Here is a 25,608-nt window from a genome sequence, read left to right on the forward strand (position 1 = left end):
ATTCAATCATCTAGGTAATGAATACAGAATCCTAGCTACAAACTAAAGATCACCCAGTATAGGGTTGGAATGTCATGTTGAGATTGTACAGGACATTGGTGAAGCCACTTTTGGAATACTGTGTACAGTTCTGGTCATCCTGCTATAGGAAGGATATTATTAAATTGGAGAGGATTCAGAAAAGATTTATCAGGATGCTACCTGGACTGGACGGTTTGAAGTATTAGGAGAGGCTGAATACGTGGGGACCTTTCTCCACTGGAGTATAGGAGGTTGAGGGGTTTATAAAATATGAAGGACATAGATAAGGTGAATAGCAAAGGACTTTTCCCTAGGTTGGGGGTGTTCAAAACAAGGGTGCATATTTTTAAAGTGAGAGGAGAAAGATTTAAAAGACACCTGAAGAGCAACTTTTCAAACTGAGGGTGGTTCATATGTCAAATGAACAGTTATGGGAAAATGATGGTGCAGGCACAGTCACAACGATTTTTAAAAATTTGCATACGTACATGAATAGCAAAAGTTTAAAGGAATATATGTCAAATGCAGGTAAGTAGAAGAAAATGCAGCGCCCTTGCCACAAAGGCATGCAGAATGCATCATCGATCTAGGACGATAACTGAACGCAGTATAGAGTGGGTTCTACACTTTACAAGGTTCCATTGTTTCAGATGAGATCTTAGACCAAGGAGCTCTTCACATGTCTTAAAAGGATCTACCATACTAATCAAAGACCATGTGAATTATTTTGGACACTAATTATCCTCAAACTAATACCAAAATAATTAATTTGGTCACTTCTCTTTGCTGAAACTCACTGCATGCTTCATGTCTATTGTGCTTTCCCTACATTACAAACAACAACTGCATCTTGAAATACCTATTTGGTAAAGGAAGACATCCTGAGGGCATAATTGTTAGTATTAAATAAGTCAAGCTCTTTCTTTACCTTAACTTTTAGTTAGAGGACTTTCACAAAAACACGGACATCACAATATATTACAAATAGTTCAAAGCATTCCTTTTGCAACTTTCAGGCTATCAGGGAGACAGAGATGAAAAGCAACTCGAACTGAATTCACACTGAAGTTCATTGTCTGAAAGTTTAAGTCTAAGTCATAGATGTACATATATTGAGGATTTTTTTAAAGAAAATGTATTTGGGAGCAAACTTCTCCAGTTAAACATAAAAATAGTCAATGAGAAACATTATATTCTTCACTGTATGCAAATGCATTGGTCAAAGGGCAGAATTCAAGATAAAAGGTTTGAAAAAGTCTTCCTCAAAGTCTCAAAACTCTCACATGCTGTCAGCAAAGGATTATCTTTAAACAGAGGAAATAATGACAAGTGTTTTTATTAAAAATCGTCATGTCGGAGTAGCGTTGAATAGCCTCATGAATGCAACCCATTTTGACAAATATTTTCATCCAGGCAACTATAAGATTTATAATGGCTGTAGCTATGAAGCAAAGTTAAAATACATTCATGCTGCAGGTAAGTTGTAAAGCTTTCATTTTGTACATAACTTTAAACTTCAGCAACTGAATGTTAACCGATAGGGCATAAAATAAAAGGGTAAAACATGCAGAGAATCACTTGTACCAAATCATTATTTATTTAGTTGCTTGTGGGATATTTCCATTAGCAGAATGCCAACAAAGCAAAACTTAGTGACCCAACTGATCAACTTGCGTACAAATGTCCATAAGCAGACATCACCGATAGGTAAGCTAGATCAATTACAGCTATTTGACTGAGCTACAGACTCAAGAAAAAGCTCCAGTGGTTCAGAGTTTTACATACTGGTTTCCTGTCCTATGCCAACTCAATCTCATATTGATATATACATCAGCAAAATAATTTATGTCAGACAATCAACAACCACTTAATGCAATTTTATCAACTGCCTGAGGGAAAATTTAGATGAGTCTCTAGAACTTTCTGCCTAAATTTATCACAGTTCAGCAGAAAATCTTAAGACTACCAGTTATGGGTTGATTCATTTTTTTTTTCTCAATTTACTTTCTACTTCATCTCATTCACTATTCTGAAATGTGTTTCTACAGAGCTATTGTAACAATAAACATATGGGATATTAACTGCATAAAAGGTCGACACACAGATATACTGACAGTTGATACTATGAATCTTGACCTACATGTTTCGGAATAATCGTCTTGACCATCCCTTATCTATGGATAAAAATGCTACTGACATGATTTTTGTTTGAGTTGATTTCTTAATGTCTCAATTAATTTACAGCATCAGCTACAACGCAGAGGCAGAATTCGATTTCAGCAAATCATTATTCACGGTAGCTTCCCATTAGAAGAAATAATACATGGTAAAAACAAGTGTGTTAATCTGGAAATGTAATTAACTCTGCCATCACTATTCACGGTGTTGCAAGATTTCCAAAAAAACTGTTTCATAGTACCAATAATCAATGATGAAATTCTTTGCCTTTTAATGTTATGAGGAATTTTTAAAAGGGCACACTGAAAACAAGCAACTAAATAAATACTCATTTCAATTTCCTCAAATCATCCATAATGCATTCAGTTTGGATCAAGTCAAGACATCCACTGCATACTTGACCACAACGGTATAATTTCAGGGTATCCTTTCATAAGTTCACAACTAATAATCAAGAAAGCATCTAAATGACATCTGTAGCAAAAACATTACCCCACCTTAAAAAGCACAATAATTCTCTTGCCCTTGTAGTTCTCCAAATTACTTGGATTCCATGGGCACCGGCATCTATTTTACATTGTGAAACTAGACAAAAAGCATTGGTAGACTACTTGACAGGGCACCATCATCAAATCCAAACGGCTTGGCAGTCTGTTCAAGAGATTAATTGTGCTTTTAGTAGCAACAGGAAGGCTTCTACGGAAAACAAACAGTAAAAAAAATCGTAAACATAGAAATTGCCACGCCATATCTGTTCGAGCCAGGAAGGGTTTCAAGTCAGTAACCTTTCATCAGAATGGAGCAATTACTGAATGGGGAAGAATTGCAAAGTGGGGGCAAAAGAATAGTGAAGTAATGTTCGGTCTGGTCCTGCGAAATGCGGCAGGCAAACCGGAGAACATCAGAGTGGGGCACTTTTGGGAAATAGCGATCATATCATAATAAGGTTCAGTATTAAGTTGGCAAAGGATTTTTTTTTTAAAAATCATTTATTCAGATCCTAGACAGGAAATGACAGATTTTAGGGGTCTCGAAGTTAAGTTGGAACAAATTGATTGGAAATACATTTTGGCAGATAAAACAATACTTGAAAATTGGAGAATTTCAAAAGGGAGATGAATAGGGTACAATCTAGACATATACCCATAGGAAACAAACACAACATTTCCAAAGCTACAGCACCTCGAATGACTAAGGATATTGATAACAAAACGAAGGTACATGGTACATACCAGAACAATAGTATCAACAGAAAACAGGAAGCATATCTCAACTGGAGGGGGAGGATAAGACTGGAATAAGGAAAGCCAAGAGAAAACATGAGGAAAGGATGGCAGATTGCAATAAAACAAATAGTAAAATGTTCTTCAAACAATTTAATAGTAAAAGATTTGTGCAGGATAGAGTGGGGCCCACAAGGACCAAGCAGGTAAGCTGCTCACCGAAGTAAGAGATCTGACAGGTGCAAAATGAATATTTTGCTTATCATTACCAAATTTAGAAGATGGCAACAATGGCCTATTTGAAAATGTGGGTGATCAACTGGACAGCTCAATGTCACATTAAGATGAGGTGCTCAAAAGGCTAAACAGCACTCCAGAGATAAAAGTCGCCAAGCTCAGATGGAATTCATCCTAGATTGCCTCACCAAGACAAAGCTGCGACGATGGGAGACCACTGCACTAGGCTGAGACAGCCACACCAGGCTGGAAACCGGCTCTTTGCTGGACCCAGGCAGGGTGGTCACAAGAGTCACTCAAGTAGTGGAGGGGGAGTCAAGCAGCAAGTAGGGCTCAAGGAAAAGTCGAGCTTCCAGTGGCTCAAGATTGTGGTTAGTAATGCTTGTGAATCTGGCAAGGGAGCTGGAGAAATGGACAAAGAGGAAAGTGAAATTTCTGGCACTTTTCTTGGACATGAAGATGGATGCTTAGGAGATGATAGTACATCCAAGGATATCTAGATATAGGGGAGAGGAGAATCATGGAGAAAGAAAGGTTTGGAATAGATGTACGTATCCACTGGTGCAATAGGCAAATAGATAACATTCTTAATTATAGTCTCCAGTAATAATGAAAATCAGAGTTCCTACTGACTTCATAATCAGACTGAAGCAAATCACTTCTATTCCAATCACAGCCCACATGAGGTACTCAGCATTACTGAAACAACAAACTAAACCATTTAAATTAAAAAGAGAGTGAACAGGAAATTTGCAAAAAAACAAGGAACTCACAAACAGCAATGAGCAAGTCGGAGGGCCAGAACAGGTGTCATGGTCTCAGAATGCAGTTATGCCATTTCGGAGGAGAGAAATGTCTTCACTCAGGGGGTGATATTCATTACCTGAATATATTTAAAAGAAATGGATAGATTCTCTAGGTCAAATATATCAAGGGATATGGACAGGAATTGGAGTATTATATTAAGATAGTGTATCAGCCATCCTTGATTTGAATAATGAGGTAAGTTTGATGGGTCAAATAGCCAGCTCCTGCACCTATTTTCTAAGTCACATAATCCATTTCAGTCATAAAGGTTGAAGGACCATTAGCCATGTATTAGCAATTAGTACATTCTTGCTGTCCTTTGAATGTTGTCACTGAATCTTTGAAGTTCGCTTACTCAAATTTGATGAATACCTGGTTTCAACAATCCATCCAAAGAAAGCAATTCTGCCAAAGCAGCATTCTCGAGTACTACACTAAATTTCAACCTATATTGCGTGCTCAAACCTCTTAAATGATGTTAAATACATCATAATTTAAAAGCAACGATAACTGAGGCTGACATTTTTGAAAGAAAAATAAGAATCTAACTTCTTTCACAGGATACACGCCAATAAAGAAGACAGGCACATTGTTTCTTCACTCTAATTTGATTTCTTTGAAGAAAACATAAGAATACTTTTTGAAAGCAAACAAAGCCTCTGAGGAAACAAATGAGAAGGATGAGTACATGAAGTGAGAAACAGTCTCTTTTGTCACACATCTTCAGAGGATAATTTGATGGAGAATTACATGTCTGGTGAATGTCAAAAGAACAAGAAAGGAAGGAAGGATACAGAGAATGACCAGATTGTTCAAGGAAGAGCAAACATGCTCGGAAATGAAATAGAGGGACATGAAGGGAGCAAGTGAATGGGAAAGGAGGCAATGAGACAGCCCTTAACCATCACTGCAACCTGTAGCCAAGACTCTACCACACTATGTTAATATTAACAATCTCCTACTCAACAAAAGAGAAAGTAAAAGAGGACAATAAAGGAAGCACAATAAAGGAAGCTGAAGACAACTAGAAAACCAGAGCAAGGAATCAAAAGGAAAACAGCAATACAGAGACAAATGAACACACAAATAGTGGAGGCATTGATCAAATTACTCAGATTCCATGACGGTCCCAGGAGATTGCAAATCCACTAATGGGACACCCCTATTCAAGAAGGAAAGGAGAAAGACAGCAGAATACAGTCACACTTGGTAGGAACAATCAAAAGGCATACGATTACTGACACAGAGAGAATCCAAACAAAGTGTATCACAGAGGGGTATGGGTATTTCTGTTCATGAAACAAAAAGATGTTAGTATACAGGTTGCAGAGACTAGGTCACTGAAAAAGAGGAAGGATTTAAAAGGTAGACAGATTCTTTTTAAAACTTGATAAGTTGAGAGTACAAGGAGCTGGCACAAAATAGATGTTTCGTCTGGGGGACATTAATCATGATCTGACTGAAAATGGGACTGGTTGAAGGTCCAAATGGTGAACTCCTGCTCCTATTTGTTATCTGCTTATTTCATGGACAGTAATTCTGAAAGATTTTCTACAAGTTACTGAATACAAACCCATGCAAGGTTGATCACTAATAGATTAAAAATCTTACATTTGTATATACTTCAGAGTTTATAATGTACAAAATTGACATAACGTCTACACTTACAACTGCAACTGCCCATGTGAATTTATTATGCTGTAGCTTTATTGCTCCCTCTTCCAGCAAAGGCATTATAGTACAGTACTGAAGAGTGAGGCAAGTATAGTTTCATTATAATTGTAGACATACAAGTTTTAATGGAAATATAAAAATTAAGAATCGTAAGTGAAATACCCTTGCCCTTGAATAACTTTTCACCCGAAGGCGACAACTGACTTTGACTTTCCACATGCATTGTTAACCACAGATCAACGAGTTGTATTATTCAGAGAATTAAAACGTTGAATTTCCCATAAGCAAAAAATTGAGGGTTTAAGAAAGCAGAGTAGATTACTGCTTTACTCTCATAAATACTACACCAGATTCATTCCACTACACTTGGTAGAGTAGACACAGTAGTTTACCTCAAGTAGCAGAGCAGCTGGGTGCTTTGTAAACAAATGCAACTCAACATTAAATGTAAAAACACAGTTAAAATGAAACTTATCAATTTCAAGCTCAGACTTGCTCTTTTAATCTATGCCCTTTATTTTATGAATCTTCATGAAGTCTATTCTTTTCAAGCTACTGAAATATACGTCAAAGTTATGCACTGGTCAACATATAGCGACAGACAAGGCTCTTGTCACAACCTGATATGCTCAATACAATTATGGACAATACACCTGAAAGTACAAATAAAGTCATAGTTTAATACTACATATAGCCAATCCATCCAGAACAGTACAGCCTGCCTAATTGGCACTTCATCCACAAACTCTCACTCCCTCCCACAGCAGCAGCTGTGTACTACTTACAAGATGTGCTGAAGTAATTCATCAAAGCTGCCTTTGACAGCATCTTCAAAATCCAATGGCCACTGCTATCAAGAAGATCAAAAACAACAAATACATGAGAACACGACTACCTGCAAGTTCCCATGCATGCCACTCGCCACCCTGACTTGGAAATATATCACCCCTCCTTCAATGTCACTTGGAAAAAAAAAACCTGTAACTCTCCCTAACATCGAGGGCCTTCCGACACAAAACAGGTTGGTAATTCAAGATGACAACTCACTACCACTTTGTCAAATCTAACTAGGGACGAGCAATAAATGCTGACCCTGCCAGAGATGCCATATGCTGTGACTGAATATATTTTAAATATCTCAAACAGCTCAACTTGATCGGCTGTGGCACCACAAGCCGAGGTAAATAAAATGAAGAAATATCAATTACATGTGCCATTCCTAATCCTTCCAAAAATTCTTTAGGGGTGAAAACATATGAATGTTGAATAAGTAAAAGACTTGACATAATGTTCTGCACACTCAAATGACCGGGTTGCTACTGCTGTCCTGATTTACACTGGTTTACACGATCAAACAGGGCAATATGTTGGGCATGCCAAACATAATAGAATTGCATGCTTACACAAATTACTGAATTCGACAGAAACCAGGAAAGGGCAGTGAGCAAAAAACCATATTAAATAAGAAAATTTATTTGCACCAATTATTAAGATGTGCTCATCAAAAATAACCCTGAGCTATTCTGTCCAGTTTCTTGAGATTGGAACTCAAGCTTTATACTCTTGTACAAAGTACAAAATAAACTTCAAGCAACATTGAGTTTCTGGTGAATATTGGTCGTCAAAACGTGACTTCCATCACAACTATTTAGTTAGAACAAGTTTTTAAACTTTGATGCAGATGTGCTAAGAAATCAGTTTAGTTCTACTGTTCTTCCAAAAGCCAATATTTCCAGCAGAAAGCAATCTAGTTTCATAAGATTCGCAGCTTTATCACTTTGAAGTTGTCACTAATTTATGTTCAAGGGAGAAAAGTGAATTTTTTAATAACATCACATACAGGAAGGTTGAGTTTCCTCAAAAATTGAGAACTGCACACATCCCCGCAATAAATTCCATCTGTCACAGCTTTGCCCACTTTCAATCTATATCTGTTAGTAACTTCCTGCATCTGCACACAACAAACTCTGCTTCCTAACTGAACACCATCTGAAAACCTGAATATATACAAATTTATCTTCAGCTAAGCTATTAATGTGGTGAAAAGCTGAAGGCCCAAGTACATATCACTCAGGAAAACCACAGATTACTTTTTGTCAAAGTATACTAACCTTCATCCCTCGCAACATTCATAACCTGCAACTCCAAGTGGTTTCATTTTTGTTAATAACATGAAACCTTAAATGCCTCTATAGACAACATCCATTGACATAATGCCATCCACCTTGCTCGCAATCTTTGTAAACAAAAATCCAAACTAGATTAATCCAACATGATCCATCCTACAGTAACTTACATTGAACCATCAGAGCAAGTCATTGTTAAGTAAATAGTAAGAGAGTTATGCTCACCCTGATAACTTTTAGTAACTTTCTGGCAAGTAATATTATACTGATTTTGAAAATATGAAATTACATTTATAACTTTTCAATCCAAAAAGAACAAGTCTGCAATCTACAGCTTTTAATGCCCTGGATCAAAACCATTAGGTCCAAAACATGTGTCCATTGTAAAGCCAATTCAGCATATTTCTTGTCGTATCACCCCTGTACACTGTAAATTACTGCCGCATCTTTTCTTCAAGTAGCTCTCCTGGATTGTGGCTTCATTGTAGAAGTGAGTATTTATCGCTGTGAAATGTATAGTAGCGTCATGTATTTGTCTGTAAATTTAATCATTAATAGTCCGGCTCAATTTACATTTTCAATTTATTTCTCACCCCTTCAAAGTTCGCCTTTCTTTGATCTAAAATCATGGGTTGTGACTCTCCCCGGTCTCTCCCAAATCTGATGCGATGTAATGGCCAGCATTCACAAAATCTTCTCTTATGGTCACAGTTTATTAAAGGTAAAGGTAAAGTTGCCACATTCTTATCAAACCATACAGCTGCTGTCTCATTAGACGGGGATGATTGGTGGTGGTATAACTGGAGGATTAACACGCCACAGGTGAGGGAGTTGATCAAGAGGGAGAATCCTTCATGGTAACCTCATCTCTTATGGAAACTGAGCCTACACCACCGACATCATTCTACATCACAAACTTTCTGTCCAGCCAACTGAGCTGAAACGCCCCTCTCTGGTTCATTATGAGTGTCTAAATTCAGCACATCCTGTTCCTTTTCCCCAAGGCTTGTTTCCCTTCTAAAGAACTGTTCCAGAAGACCCAACTTAAGTACTTGGTTGTCTCTACTACTTGAACTGCTCTGTTTCTCCCAGTCCACACAAGAAGTTAAGGTTCACGTTGTGATTCCATTACTTCTGCATCTGTTACCTTAATCTACATATATATTGTATATATTAGATTTGGATATACACACACACACACACACACCAACTTCCCCCCCCCGCCCCCACATTGGGAGTCCTGCATCCTTTACTGCTTCTTCATTCCACTGCCATGCAACCTAACTTTAAACAACCTTCCTTTCTATGACCCTAAAGTGTGGGCTTCATCCTGGCATTTCCTCAGCCCTTTCTAAAGAATTACAGCCTTGAATACTTAAGATTTGTAAGGTTTTTAGCCAAAACTCAAATAAATAACACATTTTGTTTTTTATTCTAATTTGTGTTTTAACACTTATTTTTCCCTTGTGGTACATCCGTGTGTGTAAATTCAGCACTGGATAGGATTTCTTGTAATACTTCACCGAACAGCTTTTCCAAGAATACTATAAAGGTGTACCTTGATCGCATTGCCATTTGCATAACCCACTGGCATAAATCAGAAGTTCCCTTCTAATTGTAAACACAATATGCAATAATAACTGGTCAACATTATTATCTTAAATTTATCATAAATACTACATTTCCAGGAAATGTTCTTAATTAATTGTATTCTGTGGGGTCCCATTAATGTTATTACACATGTACTACTTTAAACAGTTATATAAACAAATTTATAATATTTCTAATCATCAGCATTTGCCCAATATTTCATCCATTTTACAAACTGTTGTAAAACACTACCCCCATAGCCCTGTGAATAGTTCAGAATGTACTACGAAATAAGCGGTTACCTGCAAGTTTCAGCTTTAAACAGAGATTGTCAATTGCACTATGGCTCAATATCTCCTCGGTAAGGAGGAGAGGCATCTCTTCATTATTAAACTACTGATTAAAACAAAAGGCATACGGCTATCATGCAAAAGCTACATCAGACTTTACTTTTATGACTGTTTCATTGTAAGCTACCTCACATAAGAAACTACCGTAAGAAAATTCACACAGAGGCTCTGGTCAGGAAAAAGAAGGTGGCATACACTAGGTTTAAGCTATTGGGGTCAAGTGAATCCCTAGATGACCACAAAAAGTGTAGGAGCACCCTTTAGAGGGAAATCAGAAGAGCAGATGAGGGTATAAGATGGGTCTGGCAGATAAGGTTAAAGATAATCCCAAGAGGTTCTACAGCTGAATTGAGTAAAAGGATGGCCCGGGAGAGAATAGGTCCTGTTAAAGATCAGCATGACCATCTGTGTGTGGAGCCACAGGAGATGGGGGAGATTTTTAATGGGTATTTCTCCTCAGTGAATGAGGAGAATGAAGAGAGAATCATAGATGTGAGGGAATAAGGGAAACAAGTAGGGATGTTTTGCACTACATATATATTACCAGAGAGGTGTCTGCAGCCTTGAAGTACATTAAGGTGGATAAATCTCCCGGGCCTGATCAAGTCCATCCTCAGATGTTGTGGGAGGCTAGGGAAGAAATTGCAGAGGCCCTTGCAGAGATTGTTGCTTCATCTTTAGCTATTGGTGAAATTTCAGAAGACTGGAGGGTGGCTAAAAGCTTTTTGAAGAGTTAACCAAGCGGACAGATGAGGGTAGGGCTGTGGATGTTGTCTGTGTAGGCTTTTGCAAAGCCTTTGATAACGTTCTGCACAGCAGGTTACTCAAAGGCTAGATCACATGGGATCCAGAGACAGCTAGCTAATTGGATTCAAAATTGGCTTAATGGTAGGTAGCAGAGGGTGATGTTTGAAGGTTGTTTCTCAGATTGTAGGCCTGTGACTAATGGTATGCCACAGGAATCGGTGCTGGGACCTTTGTTATTTACATAAATAATGTGGGTGTGAACGTATAAGGCACGATTAGTAAGTTTGCGGATGATACAAAATTAGGAAGTAACATTGATAACAAGGAAGGTTATCAAAAATTACAGAAGGATCTTGATCAGATGGGGAAGTGGGCTGAGGATCAGCAAATTCAATTCCATACAGATAAGTGTGAGGAGTTGTACTTTGGATAGTCAAACCATGGTAGAACTTAGACAGCAAATGGTAAGGCCCTGAAGAGTGTTGTGGAACAGAGGGACCTAGGGGTACAAGCACATAATTCATTGAAGCCGTGTTACAGGTAGACAGAGTTGTAAAGAAGACATTTAGCATGCTGGCCATCATTGGTCGAGACATGAGTATAGGAGTTGGGACGCTATGCTACAGTTGTAGAAGTCATTGATGAGGCCACACTTGGAGTATTGTGCATGGTTTTGGTCACCATCTTACAGCAAAGACAGATTTAAACTGGAAATTGTGCAAAGAAGATTTAGAAGGATGTTGCCAGGACTAGTCGGGAGAGGTTGGGCAGGATAGGACTTTATTCCTTAGGATGTAGAAGCATGAGAGGGTGACCTTACCTGGAGGTGTATAAAATCACGAGGGCCTCAGACAGGTTGAATACATTTAGTCTTTTTTCCCCAGGGATGGGAAATAAGAACTAGAAGGCGTAGTTTTAAGGTACAGGGGAAAGATTTAAGAAGGACCGCACAGGCAACTTACCCATGCAGACATTGTTACGCATGTGAAATAGGCTGCCAGACAAAGCGGTTGAAGCAACATTTAAAAATATTTGGATAGGTACATGGATAGGAAGGGTTTAGAAGAACCCCTAAGAGGATTGATAGGCAATGGGATCTGGGTGTACAGATACACAGGTCAAAAAGTGGCAATGCAGTGGAAAAGGTAATCAGAAAAGGTACACAGCATGCTTCCCTTCATAAGCTGGAGCACTGAGTTTAAAAACTGGCAGGTAACGTCGCAACTTTATAGAACCTTAGTTAGGCTGCATTTGGAATTTGTGTTCAATTTTGGTCACCACACCACCAGAAGGATGTTGTGGCTTTGGAGAGGGTACAGAAAAGATTTACCAGGATGTTGCCTGGTATGGAGGGCATTAGCTATGGAAGAGAGGTTGGAGAAAGTTGGGTTGTTCTCACTGGAATGAGAAAGGTTGAGGGATGGCCTGATAGAGGTCTACTAGATTATGAAGGGCATAGACCGAGTGGACAGTCAGAAGCTTTTTTCCAGTGTGGAAGAGTCACTTACCAGTGGCCATGGGTTTAAGGTGTGTGAGGTGTGAGGTTTAAACGTGATGTATGAAGCAAGTTTTTTTTTTACACAGAGGTTGGTGGGTGCCTGAAACTTGCTGCCGGGGGAGGTAGTGGTAGCAGATATTATAGTGGCTTTTAATGGGCGTCTTGACAAATATATGACTAGGTTGGGAATGGCGGGGGGGGGGAATATGGTCCCTGGAAGGGTAGGGGGTTTTCGTAGCGATGGGCAGCACATTGGTACAGGCTGGGAGGGCCGAAGGGCCTGTTCCTGTACTGTAATTTTCTTTGTTCTTTGATACAGACCAAATGCGGGCAACTGGAATTAGCTGAGTAGGCACCACAGTCAGCATGGACCAGACGGGGCATAAGGGACTGTTGCCATGCTGTATGACTCTAAATACCATTACCCATAAAACTTTATCCTAATATAAGCAACACAGAGAGGAAAAGCAAATAGCTCTCAGAAGCTAGACAAGTAAAACTGGGTTGGATGGAGCCATGTGAAGGAAAAGCATCTTAAGTACAATACAATTTGTCAAAGCTGAGGTATGAAATGACACAAGATCGAGCTTAAGTGTTCAGAGCAATTCACCATTACTCAGGGTCACTAGTAACATAGGACAGCAGGAGAACACAAAATCCACAGATAAGTCAACTGTTTTGTTAACCTTTTCAAAGGCCTCTAATTTACATCAAAAGTTTATCATTTCCATCTTTCCTCTCCCAAAACAAAAACCAGTATTATTCACTCCTAAATTTGGGTCATTTATCCTTGCTTGGGCACAGTTCAGAAAAGAAAAAATGCATAGGATATGCATGCTTTTTCAGACATGAAAGGTAATCATTTCAGAAAAATGCTCTGCTAAAAAGCAATTTACCTTAAGATTAGAGTAAAATGATTTTACAGCAAAAAGGTCACATTAGTCAACCTCAACATATTCCATTTAAGATTTCACCAAGTGACAACGTTGTTACAGATGGAAACCCACAATGTAACAGACATCTAATGATGCCACAGGAATTCATGTAATATTGTACCAACAATATTCAACCAACACTTGTCAAAATTTCCACACTACTGCTGGCAAAACAAGAACAGGACAGAGCACAATAGTGCTTTCCAGAGTCATGAGATTCAGTGTTTATTCTGAACAAAATCATCCACCTTGAAGCAATGACATTTATGGTATAAACCCAAAAATGAGAAACGAGTTCCATTCTGACCAACTAGAACATTGGATCTCTGAACAACTAAAATATTTATTTTTGCACAGAAAAAAAGCACTGAAGTTTAAGTCTCAATAGCCTCCACATGTGACTTTAACACTGTGTACACAATAGCAGATTCTTGGTTCTTGTCCAACTACATCTTCTGCATCTCAACAGTCATATTTTCTACTGTCTGTACTGGCCTATGTCAAAGCCCAAATGGGACAGAAAATTGATACAAATCAATTTATATTGTATCAACAGCATTGACCTATTTTAAGTAAATTTTGTTCGATCAGAGATTAGAACTGCATTAAATCATTAGCCTCCTCCTCTTCCTCCTCCTCCTCTTCCTCCTGTTGAAGTTTAGATCAGCATAAAATTGGAGCTATTCAACAAAATCAAAAAAGCTTCTGCACGAGCTATTATTTAAAGTGTTCCTCTGACATTTTTGGATGACAACATAATTTGCCAAGTTCAGCTTTATGCTGTCCTGTCATTCCATTTTAAATTCACAAATCTAATCATATTGGCAAATAAAGCTGACATCAGAATCCTTCTGGACTCTTCCACTTGCAAAGATCCCATTTAAACTGCAGTCAAACCTACAAGTGCCTTGTCCTCAGTATCACAATCCTAAATACGAAAGTAAGATCGACAACACTGAGAAGGATACTAATAAGTCAGCTGCATTTAAAGGGAATCTAGTGGAGCATGAAGTATAAAAAGAACAGAACAGCATAAAGTATGTTGAAAGGATGGTTGTTGACAGTGAGGCCAAATAATCAGTTAGTGATGAAAGCTCCACATAATTCAATGAAATATAACATGTATTGAAGACAGTCACTTCTGAGAAGTGATGCATTAAATTGTTTGAGAGACCAGAATAGTTCCAGTAAAGTAGAATTTGCACAGTGTTTTTACAAACAGTTCATTGCTGTGCAATGGTAGAATCTGAACTCAATTTTAAAAAAAACCGACATAATCTGGAATTAAGCAGATACTGATTATCGTTGGAAAAAGATAGCTGTCTCATTAATGACTGCCATTATCACTAGGTCTGACCTACAGCAATGTGGTTGACTCTAAACTGCCCTCTGGGCAATTAAGGATGGGCAACAAAGTATGGCTTAGCCGGCAAGGCCCATATCCTGCAAATTTTAAAAAAAATTCAAAATTTCATGAGCTTCAATAATCAACACTGAAGAACATGAACAGTCAATTAAAGTTGGGAGTCTGCAGGGGTTACCTTGACACACGTAGCTTCATATTCTGGACCAGTTTCACTTGCTACAGCCAAAAATAGCAATGTTTTTTAAAAAAAAAGATATTTTTACATGTTAAGTGCATCAAGTTCAATTGACTGTCCCTAAATCAGACCATCACATACTGAGAGCAAAATTTAACACCAGTTTACTGAAGCCATAGTAGTAAATTTAGCAGAGGGCAAACAAGTTTGATATGGGTAACAGTGAATACAAGTAACAACAATGGTCCGATGCTTTACAAGAATCGATGAAGGCATTACATTTTAGCCTATCTCATTCACAGCATCTCCTTCAACTTTTCTCTGTTCAGCACATGTCAACTGCAGATCTTCAAGTTTTGAAGACTCACTGGGACTCAAGATAAATGCATTCAGCCAGGATCAGGCATCTGGCAAATATTTTTTCCACGATGCTGCAATCACTGTAATCACTCATTCTTGTACAGGGTCATTGTCATAGCACTATACATATTCTTAAGCACATTCCCCTCCCTCCAGCAGATACTGCAGGTCTTCCCGTTTCTTATGTTTATGAGTTCAGATCGTTTAGCATCAATATCTCAAACTTTACCATGGGCAAATAAGTCAACAGTCTGGCTGAACTTTTTCACTATGGGTTCAACATCCAGTTCTGTCATGAGGGGAGGCTTTCAACGGTGTCCAGAGCTTCGTCAGTGACCATGTTCTCATAAAAGCATAACTCAAAAGCAGTGTTCCACTGATCTATGCAACTATTCATTCAAGTCAGCGATGACTGCTCCCTATATTTGTTTTCGAAAGAGCTGTTTTCTATGTTGACGGACCTGCTGCATTTTTTTTTATTCTTTCAGTTGTATGCTTGCAGTTCTTTTGCTGGAGGATACTTGACAAAGTTGATACTAGTTGGGACTGGTGTATCTAGCAGTCTGTCTGTTCAACTTTAAAAGGAGCACATAACTCATTTAAGAGTCCTCTTACTTGTACTTGTCATTTTTGTTTTTAAATTGTCCATATCTAAATGTCCAGAGGGCAGTTAAGAGTCAACCACATTGCTGTGAATATAGACCAGTGAGGGATGACAGACTTCCTTCACTAAAAAGGCCATCAGTGAACCAGGTGGAGTTTTACAATAATTAACAGTGGTTACATGGCAAGGCTGGCTTCGAATTCAAGACTATATGTTTTAAACTGATTTCAAATTTATCATGGTGGGATTTGAATCCCTATCCCAATATTAGCCTTGGAAACTGGTTCGCAGATCCAATGATATGACAGCTTTGTGACAGTCACCTGCTGGATTAATCAGTGTAGAATAATTATCTTCAATTACACATTTCATCGTAGCGATACTAGTCCCAAACTAGTTACCGTTTTTCAGCTCTTGCTTCTCATACGTTTAGAATGCAGTACTATAGATGATGTCTCAAAGTACATTTGATTTCATTTCTGCACTCTGTATTGGACTGAGAGCCTGTTCTACAAAGTCAAAAAATTGTTGTTTTCTTTTGAATCTGGATAAACTGCAAAGGTGATGGTGATGCAAGAATTGCATTTTTTCACTGAGTGAAAAAAACCTTTGAGAATTGCATCCTAATCCTGGTGCTAGCAAGAATCAGTTTTAGTCAGTGCTATGGCAACTGCTTGTGCAGAGATGTTGTTCAGAGTCATATATGGTGATGATCAGATCCATATGATGCCAATCCCCAGTTTTAATTTTTTCAGGCACCTAGTAAAGGTCCTCATGATGTAGTAGCAGTGTCATGATCTCTGGACCAGAAGGCCTGGGTTCAACTCCCACCTGTTTCAGAGGTCTGCATTAACATCTCTGAACAGGTTGATAAGTAAATACCTTCCAGACATCAAGTGACATGCTGGTTCGCAAAGCAGCAGTTTGGAACAAAGCTCATGATGGTGAAGTGGTCTCTATTCATTCTCATTGATTTTTCCCCAAGTTACAATGTCTGAGGCAGAAAGGCCTTGCTTCATGATGAATGTCCACTCTTGCACTAAAATCCCTCCATAGGTAAGGTCATTCTGAATTAGGAATTCTGCTAAAAACAGCATCAAGTTCCTCGCAGAACTGGTCATTGACTTCTTCAGTGGAGTGCAACATTGAAACCTAGGTACTCATGAAGTTAACTGGCCCACTATGAGTTAGGAGAATGGTCCTGAACCACTATCAAGAACAGCCAAGTCCCTTACAGCAAGCCCTACAGTTTGCACACGCATTTCCTCTGAACACTTTCCCTGTCAGAGAAACATCTACGATCTTCTATCATCAATACATTCTCGGCAAGCCTGGTATCATAGGGGTATTATGTCAATGTCCTGATCAAGTGTCAAGCTAACTAGAGCTGCCTTCTGGGTTCATCATCAGCTGCAAATCATCTGTCAATCCCTTGCACATGGTTGTAGTGTCTAGTTTGTTAATCAAAATGTTATCATCTGTTTTCTTTTCCTTTTTTTAAACTGAAGGGAAGGATTCCTTGATTACAGTCTCCAAGTTCCACACACCCACTGAAATTCAAAAGATCCACGTGATACATCCAGTGTGTGGGCAAAGAGAAATAGCATTAATTAGATTTTGTGCGCCAATTTGTTTCTCATTTTCAGCCTACACAAATATATACAAAGTGACCACATACAAATTTTCTATGCACTCTATCCACAAATATAAATTATAACATAGGGTCTTATGGGACAATGGTAGCTGGACCAGATCTAGGTTCAAGATCCACCTCAGGACATGATGGTCACAGAGGTGTGTTGTGACACATCCAGACAGACAATTAAAAAAATTTATAAGTGAATATAACACCTGGTAGCACTGTTTAAACTGGTAACCTGATTTTAACAACTCCACACTTGAAAGTGCAAAACCCAGATGGAGAACATTTTTTTAAAATTCACTCATTCATGGGATGTGAGTGTCATTGGCAAGACATTATAAAACAGAACGCAGATTTCACAAATTTCATTGTGCACAAAGTTCAAAGACTTAGGCAATTATATTTTCCTGGTTCCTGCTTAGTTCATATTTCTTTCGTAACAGAAAGCATTTCAGTTTCATACACAGGGCAGGATGAAAGACAGCCTTCTGATATGGAGTATTATATGTTCAAAATGCTTCAAAACTGTTCTGCACATCAACTTAGGAGAATGTAATTTATTGCGTCCTTTATTTTCCTTAACGTGAAACATACCAAGATGTCCTTGTGGGCCAGGGTGCTATATCAATACAAGTTATTGACATTGGAAAAGCAAAGTCGACAAAACGCTATTCTGCCATCTTCGAAAACAGAAACAGCCCAAGTGACCCTGCCCTGTCAGGTTTTGAAACTTCTGACAGATGCATTAATTCTGCTTCTTCCTGATGCCTGATGTAAAACAGCACCAGGTATTTAAAATAAACCTGAAAAAAAACTAGAGACCAAAGCTTTCCCAAGCCGTCACTCTAAATTGAAAGCATCTTACGGCATACAGCAGTATCTGCAATATACCCTGAAGGATATTCGTGGCCCACCTGACTTAACTTCTGACCTCATGTAGAGTTTCTAATCTATATTATTCTCAGTTTCCGTTTGCAGTTTATTTGACTGGGAGAAGTGGATATTAGTGCAATTGAGTGGAGTTACTATGCCTTTTTCTGCTCTCTAGTGCAAGGGCAAGACAATGTTAGAAAATAATCAAGAAAGCTAATGGAATGCTGAACTTTATATATCAAGAGAAATAAAGTATTAGGGTGCAGAAATTGTGCTGCAATTATATAAAATCCTGGTAAGACCCCACTTGGAGTACAGACAGCAAAATCGAGGTACCACATCTTTTGAAGGCCATATTGGCTTTGGAGGAAGCACAACAAGGTATGCAAGAATACAAAGGGTGGTAGATGCTACAGCGGCAGTGGATGCTCAGTCATTAAATTTTATCTGAGACAGATAAAATTGTTAGGCAAAAGGTATTAAGGGATAAGGGCCAAAGGTAGGTACACAGAGTTAAGCCATATATCTGCCACGATTTCAATGAATGGTAAATGGGCGAACAGACTTGAGGGGCAGAACAGCCTATTCCTGTTCCTAACTTCTTAGAAAGCAGAGTTGCATTAGCTTAACAAAACTTTCGTCTGTCCCACCCACAAACTCCCATACACCATTCTGCACACCCAACTCCTGTGCACATGCTTCTATAGGGCACATTGGTCTATTTGAAGTGACTGTGGAGAATCGTAAAGACATATTGCATTGGTCTGTTCTGCAATACTCCTCAGAGTAATCACAAACACATTGTTGCTTGGCATCTCAACATGTAACAAAATTTAGTGGCACTGAAATTCAATGTTCTACTTTTACATAAAATTCTGCCCGATTTGCAAATTATTAAATAATGACAATATTTTCAAATACTGCTGGACAATATGCGCTTAAATTGGCACAGTTTTCCTTGTACTGCGCTCTCAAGGGCAATAAAAATATAGGCATTCTGGATGCATTCCTCATAAAACATTTGGGAAACGTCTAAAGCTAATCATCCAAACTTCAGGAGGATGCATTTCTTTCAGGCAATTCACATCTGACTGTCAGCAGTACAACTCATAATGACTACATCCGCTTGGTAATAACATCCTTTACTTGGGGCCATATTATGGGTAAAAAAAAAAGTGGATTCTGTCTGGTATACATTAGATTTCCTTTATTTTAATGGGTATACCTCAAATTCAAAGATTTATCACCAATTTCAAAACATATTATCTTTTGAATTTGTCTGAAGGGTAAAGGACTCTTTTACTTTTTATTATATCCTTTTCCCTCTCTCTCTCTCCACTCCCGCTCCCCACCCCCACCAAGCTGTACTAAAGTTTGCTACAGGACAGAGGTTTATTTTAGACTGTTTGCTTAAATTGTGCATTTCCTCTTTCCTGTACGTGAATCTGTCATTCAGCAGGAATCCAAAGACAATCTACATTAAATAAAGATGAACTGTTGCTGCCAGATGTTTTGATTTTAGGTGTTGATTAAATTCAAGCTAATTACAGCAGTAGATTTTCCATGCCACTGCTATTCTTGCTCTTTCAAATGTAAAGTGCGACATGAACAAGACATTTTAATAATACACTTCTCAGCAAAAAGAACAAGAATGTTTATCTTTCCTTTTCCAATTTCTACCTATGCTTCTGAAGCAGTATAACCAGATATCCAAGTGCAAGTTAGACACAGGAAATCATTTATTTTCCATATTTGGAGATAAAGAGTTTGAAAGCTGTGCATAACTAGAACTCCATTATTACAAAAAACCTGAATAAAACTAACAGATCACAAATTTTGGTCGAATATTTTAAATGAGTACAAACAGATACATATAGAAACCATATACATGTAGCCAATACATCATTTAACAAATTTGATTATCTCCTTTTTTATGTAATATTTATTAAAATGCTGCAATGTGATGAGAGAGGCTAATCTATTCAGATGACAGTTCACTCCTGAAATATTTTCTTGTATACAGGCCTGCAAGTTTAGTTTCAGGATCTACTGCTACTTCAAAGTTCACTCAAGCCTTGCCAAAAATTATTTGAGTTACACTGCCTTCTATTCCAGTACATCAGATCTCCACAGCTTCATACCTAATTCAGTCTTCCCTTTTGTCTTCAATCAACAGGTTTTTCAAACTTGAAGCTTTTCACCAAAGATCGCATCTTCATATTACATCTCAGCTGTCTGCATGACAAAAGAGGGTCTAGGCCCGAAACGTCAGCCTTCCTGCTCGGCCTGCAGTGTTCACCCAGCTCTACACCTTGTTATCACCATTTGTTAGTATTTCTCAATTTAAAATGTAGTCTATTAAGCCAGTTATCAGGCAAAATGATGAAGAGAAAGATTGTGCAACCATGTGATGGCATTCAAAATTTTAGGATGACCAAAATCATTTATTTCACAGGTGCTGAATTACTTCTGAAGTGTAATCACAACTACTTTATTTGAACAAACATATTGTTTGTGGGGCATTTTGCAAAATGAGGCTGGAGACTAGATAAAAACCAAAAGAGCTGCAGATGCTGTAAACCAGGAACAAAAACTTAGTTGCTGGAAAAGCTCAGCAGTTCTGGCAGCATCTGTGAAGGAGAAAAGAGTTACCGTTTCGAGTCCACTGACCCTTGCTCAGAATTCCAGTTCTGAGCAAGGGTCACCAGACCCAAAACGGTAACTCTGTTTTCTCCTTCACAGATGCTGCCAGACCTGCTGAGCATTTCCAGCAACTAAGTTTTTGTTCCTGAAGACTAGATAATCCATATTTCCATGGTCTTGGTTGAACAGTGACTGAATCATAACTCCCAGTTGTTTTCCTTAAAAAAATCTGCAATAGAATCTTTTATCTCCTCCCCATGGAGGTTTAACTTAATGCCTCACTGAAGAGATGTCAACTCCAACAATGCAACAGTCTAAACTATCAGCTTCAATCATATGTTATAATTGTGAGGGCTTGAACACATGATCTTCTGACTCAGAGAAAAGGCTGAGAAAAATGTTACATACTAAGCCAAGTTGGCAATGGCAAAATAAGGGTTTTGCATTCTTTCTACTATATGCAATTGCCTTAATGACAACTTGAATATGAAATGCTGCTAACTCCAGTTGTACAAGCATCACCTCCGCATTTAGGCCAAGTTGTGTAATTTGGGCGGGGGAACAAAGTGATACTCTTGTATTTCACTTTATTCTCTTAATTGCAAAGTTACTAAACCAACACGCAGCAATAAAACAGCAAATCAACAGTCTATAGAGTACAAATCTCAGTTTAACAGTTCGGGTGACATCAGGCCACAAAGAACAAGTTCAATTAACAACAAGTCAACGGAAACCACGAGTCAGAATCATTCCTGTAAGTGCCGTTGCATAACAATTCCTTTCTTTTATGAGAGTGGGCTTATTTAGGTTTGTGCTAGCAGTACTTGAGATCAACCTCCGACCAGTGTAGTGTGTGTTCCTGTACGATGACGCTCAGTATTTAACTACCATGACGTTACTACACTTTGCAGCTGATTACCAGGAAATTCTACAGTCAATAGAACAGGTTTCCATATATATCCTTTCCAAAAATCATAACAAAGGGGAACAAAGAAGACCCGGTTGGATTTGGTTTCTTGCTCAGTTCAACTAATTTTATCGCTGTACTTTAGATTATGCCCATTTTGAATTGGCTCTTTGGAGATTTCTATTTACAGGAGTTCAATTGTATTTCGTAATACCCAACTCAATAACTTATCCAGAATAACTCCAGTTCCGTTAGCTTTAATAAGAAAGTCATGATTTTAAAGGTCAAAGCCGTATTCGTGGTGAAACTCTTGACTATGCAACTTCTTCACGCGGACTGTGGGAACACACTCGTTTAAGATATTTTGATTATTAAAATACACCTACGCGGAAAACAGTAGAATGTCAGACATTGTGAAAAGAAATATTCCATGTCTTAGTGTTTACAAATACTTTAAAAGTTTCATGCTGGCTTGCATCGAAAGGTAAAGGAGAAAGACACGGACAACATGAAACGGTCAACGTCAGGCGGGGGGGGGGGGGATGTTAATAAAATTAATGTCTTAATGCTGTTTGTTTACCTATCCTGAGACTGCTCCTCATACATCCTTTCTTTGCCTTCCTTGAACAGCCTGATGGCCCGCTTGGATTTCTTCATCAGGCTATCAATGTAGATCTTGAAGTACTCGTTCTCGCTCAGGACCTGCATTCGGTCCTCGTACTTGGACAGGATGAGCCGGAGGTGCTGGTAAGTGTCCGGCAGGATGTCCAAGATGTACGGGGGGCTGTTTTTCAGCTGCAACTTGGAGTTCTGGCACAGCCTCACCACTTTGTCCATCAGCTTCCAGGTCTTCTCCACCATGCGCTTGTCGGCCGCCTGTTTCGGTGGCCCCACCGCGTCCTGGATAGCGTCGATCAGCCCCAGGATCCGACCCTTTTTCACGTTGCTACGTGGATTCCTCGGCGCCGCCGCCATGTTCCGAGACCCCCTTCTGGACTTTGTGTTTCAGTCTCTCTTTTTTTGTTGTTGTTGTTGTTGTTCCTCCCTCCTCTCTTACTTTTGTTTAAAAAATATATCGGCACAACCTTTCGCTCCCTCAGAAAACAGTGTCGATCTCGGGAAGCAAGAGTCGGAGCGGCTTCAGCCCGAATTTCTAACTAACTGCAGCATGTGCCGGCTGTGTTCGGTCTGAGAGACGAAGGAGAGAGTTGGGCTGTGTGTATTTGGTGTGAGGTTTATTTTAAAAGGCCCGGAGAAGGAACCAAGCCCAAAGGAACTGCGACTCCACACAAACACAAACTACCACCCACCTTCTCCTCCCCCAGCGAGAAAACACGGCGGAGGGGCGGTATCCCGGCCTGACTGACGGCTAGCTTTGCCAATCAGGATGAGGAATACGCTTAACTGACAGCCGGCTGTGTCACTCGGAGTTACGGATCCACCCATCCGGATAACTGACAAAACAATACACCAATTATAACGCGAGGCCCGCCTCCAGCCCCTCTCACTCGCCGTCTCACCCCTTCAGTCACCAATATCCATTCCAATGCAGGCCTCCCGGCTGGACAGCGTCGTGAAGCCAATGAGTATCTAGATCTGTTGGAACGAAGTTGGGGCGGAGAGAAAAACAGGCCAAGGGCAGCTCCTATTGGTGTTTTGACTGACTAATCAGGAAACAGGGGTGGAAACGTTTGACCAATCGGTGACGTTAAAAGCGGGAATCGGCGATTGAGAGCTGTCATTGGGTAGGTGCAGCCACCCTTAGCCAATGGAAGGTGGCTGGAACCGTGACCCGCTCACGCCTGCTCATTGAGGATCAATCAGTCTCCCAGATCCTGGGAGTTTGCAGTTGCGGTGCTTAGCTTTGCCTATGCTCCAGCTGCTAAAGGTGATCTGCAGTGCTAGTCTTTTTATCTTAAGCCTTTGATGAAGCCATGTCTGAGCATGGAGGCCTTTAAATGTGGACTCCAACAGCAAAAACCTGGAAGGTGGATCTTCTTATTTACACAAGAGCGGAGTAACGGGAGGATGAGTGGGATTGTAAACAAAGGCGGGCGGGGCTTTTTGGTTTGGCGCTGGGCCAATGCCCCACTCAGGCGGGAAGTTTAAACCCCCTTTGGTCATGACTGGTGCACTCATGTTGTAGGGAGAGGAAAATGTATGCAACTGATCCCCTTTTACTGCTGAACCAAAAAAAGTGCGAGATTGCATTTTTGTTTCCGATCCTTTTTGATTTTAAAGAGAAATGCAGACATAAAAGGAGAGTTTTTTTAAATCAAATTCTTCAAAGTAGTTGCAGGTAAAACCAACTCTGCGCTTCCGCCCTCCACCTCTTCGTCCACAATTTCCTAACAAAAAACTTGTTTTTTCAGTAAAACTTAAAGGAACAATGCCAGAATGAATACAAAGTTGACAATGATGGAATACAGACCAAAATGAATGGTTATTCAGGAGTTTGGACTAAGGTTTACAATGGAAATACAGTACAGCAAAATAATTGAGTTGATACAAGGACCAATGACTTTCCTGATTTTATATTAAGAACCATGACTTAGAAATTATTATATGGTGTCCTGCATTTTAAGTTACAGAAAATGTAAGGATTCTGAACTTCGATAAAAATACTGATAGATTTCAAGAAGTCATATACTGCTGGAGGAAATGGTCAGTGAAAAGTAGGTGAAAGTTAAGTGGCAGAAAACGGTGAGATAATAGACATATTTTGATAGTGAGGAAAAAGGAGAGCTAGTGTAAACAGAATGTAATTATAAAGGCATTGCAGGAACAGAATGACTTGGGGGCATGTATGCTGAAATTGTTGAAGGCTGTATTGCAGGCTGAGAAAATGACTGAAAAGTGTATGGGAAATAACAGGCTCTTTGTCCCACTATATCTACACTGACCATGTTGCTATTCTAGATGGATCCCACCTGCCTGCATATGGTCTGTGTCCCTCTATACCGTGCTTGGACTTCTTACACATATGTACAGTAGCAAAACAAGGAAGTTACATTGAAGCAGTACAAAATGTCACTTTTTGCCCCAAATACAGTATTGTGAGAAATTCAGGGAACTGTACTTTAGAAAGGATGTGAAAGATCAGATAGTGTGCACAATAGATTTATAAGAATGGCTCCAGGGATGAGGAATTTATGTGGTTACATGAGCAAATTTGGTGTTCTCCTTCAAGGAGAGAAGATTTAAGAGAACAATTATTTATAAGTGTCCAAAATCAGAGGGACTAGCTGCAGGTAAGATGCTGGAAGACTGGAAGTTGGCAGATGTTGTGCCACTATTTAAGAAAGGAGGGCAGGAAAAGACAGGGAACTTAAAGGAAGGATTGGTGAGCCTGACATCAGTTGTGGGCAATATGTTGGAGGGAATCGTGAGGGATATGGTAAATAGGCAAGGCCTTTTCCCCTGGGTGGGAGAGCCCAAAAGTAGAGAGCATAAGTTTCAGGTGAAAGGAGAAAGATGTAAAAGGGGCCACTTTTTCACTCAGGGGTTGGGGCTAGATTTATATGGGATAGCTGCTTGGCACAGATGAGTTGGACCGAAGGGTCTGTTTCTGAGCTGTGTATCTCTGTGACTCTATGATGGAGAAGAAGTCTTCCCATTGATGGGAGGGTCAAGGGTCAGAGGACGCAGATGT

The 25,608-nt window shown here is 39.3% G+C and overlaps 1 protein-coding gene across 3 annotated transcripts in view; it reads right to left on the reverse strand.

The window, feature by feature from the left end:
• Positions 1–23,546, reverse strand: part of cblb (Cbl proto-oncogene B, E3 ubiquitin protein ligase) — a 160,977-nt gene extending 137,431 nt beyond the window's left edge. Inside the window, exon 1 of one of the 3 annotated variants that reach the window (XM_059650264.1) lies at positions 22,537–23,546. In XM_059650264.1, coding sequence (XP_059506247.1) covers positions 22,537–22,931 — 395 coding nt within the window. In that variant the 5' untranslated portion in view covers positions 22,932–23,546. The remainder of the gene's footprint in view (positions 1–22,536) is intronic. The other 2 variants (XM_059650262.1, XM_059650263.1) reach the window with 2 other exon arrangements.
• Positions 23,547–25,608: the final 2,062 nt, after the last annotated feature.

The sequence above is a fragment of the Stegostoma tigrinum genome, chromosome 12, assembly GCF_030684315.1.
Source record: "Stegostoma tigrinum isolate sSteTig4 chromosome 12, sSteTig4.hap1, whole genome shotgun sequence".
NCBI classification, from domain to species: domain Eukaryota; kingdom Metazoa; phylum Chordata; class Chondrichthyes; order Orectolobiformes; family Stegostomatidae; genus Stegostoma; species Stegostoma tigrinum.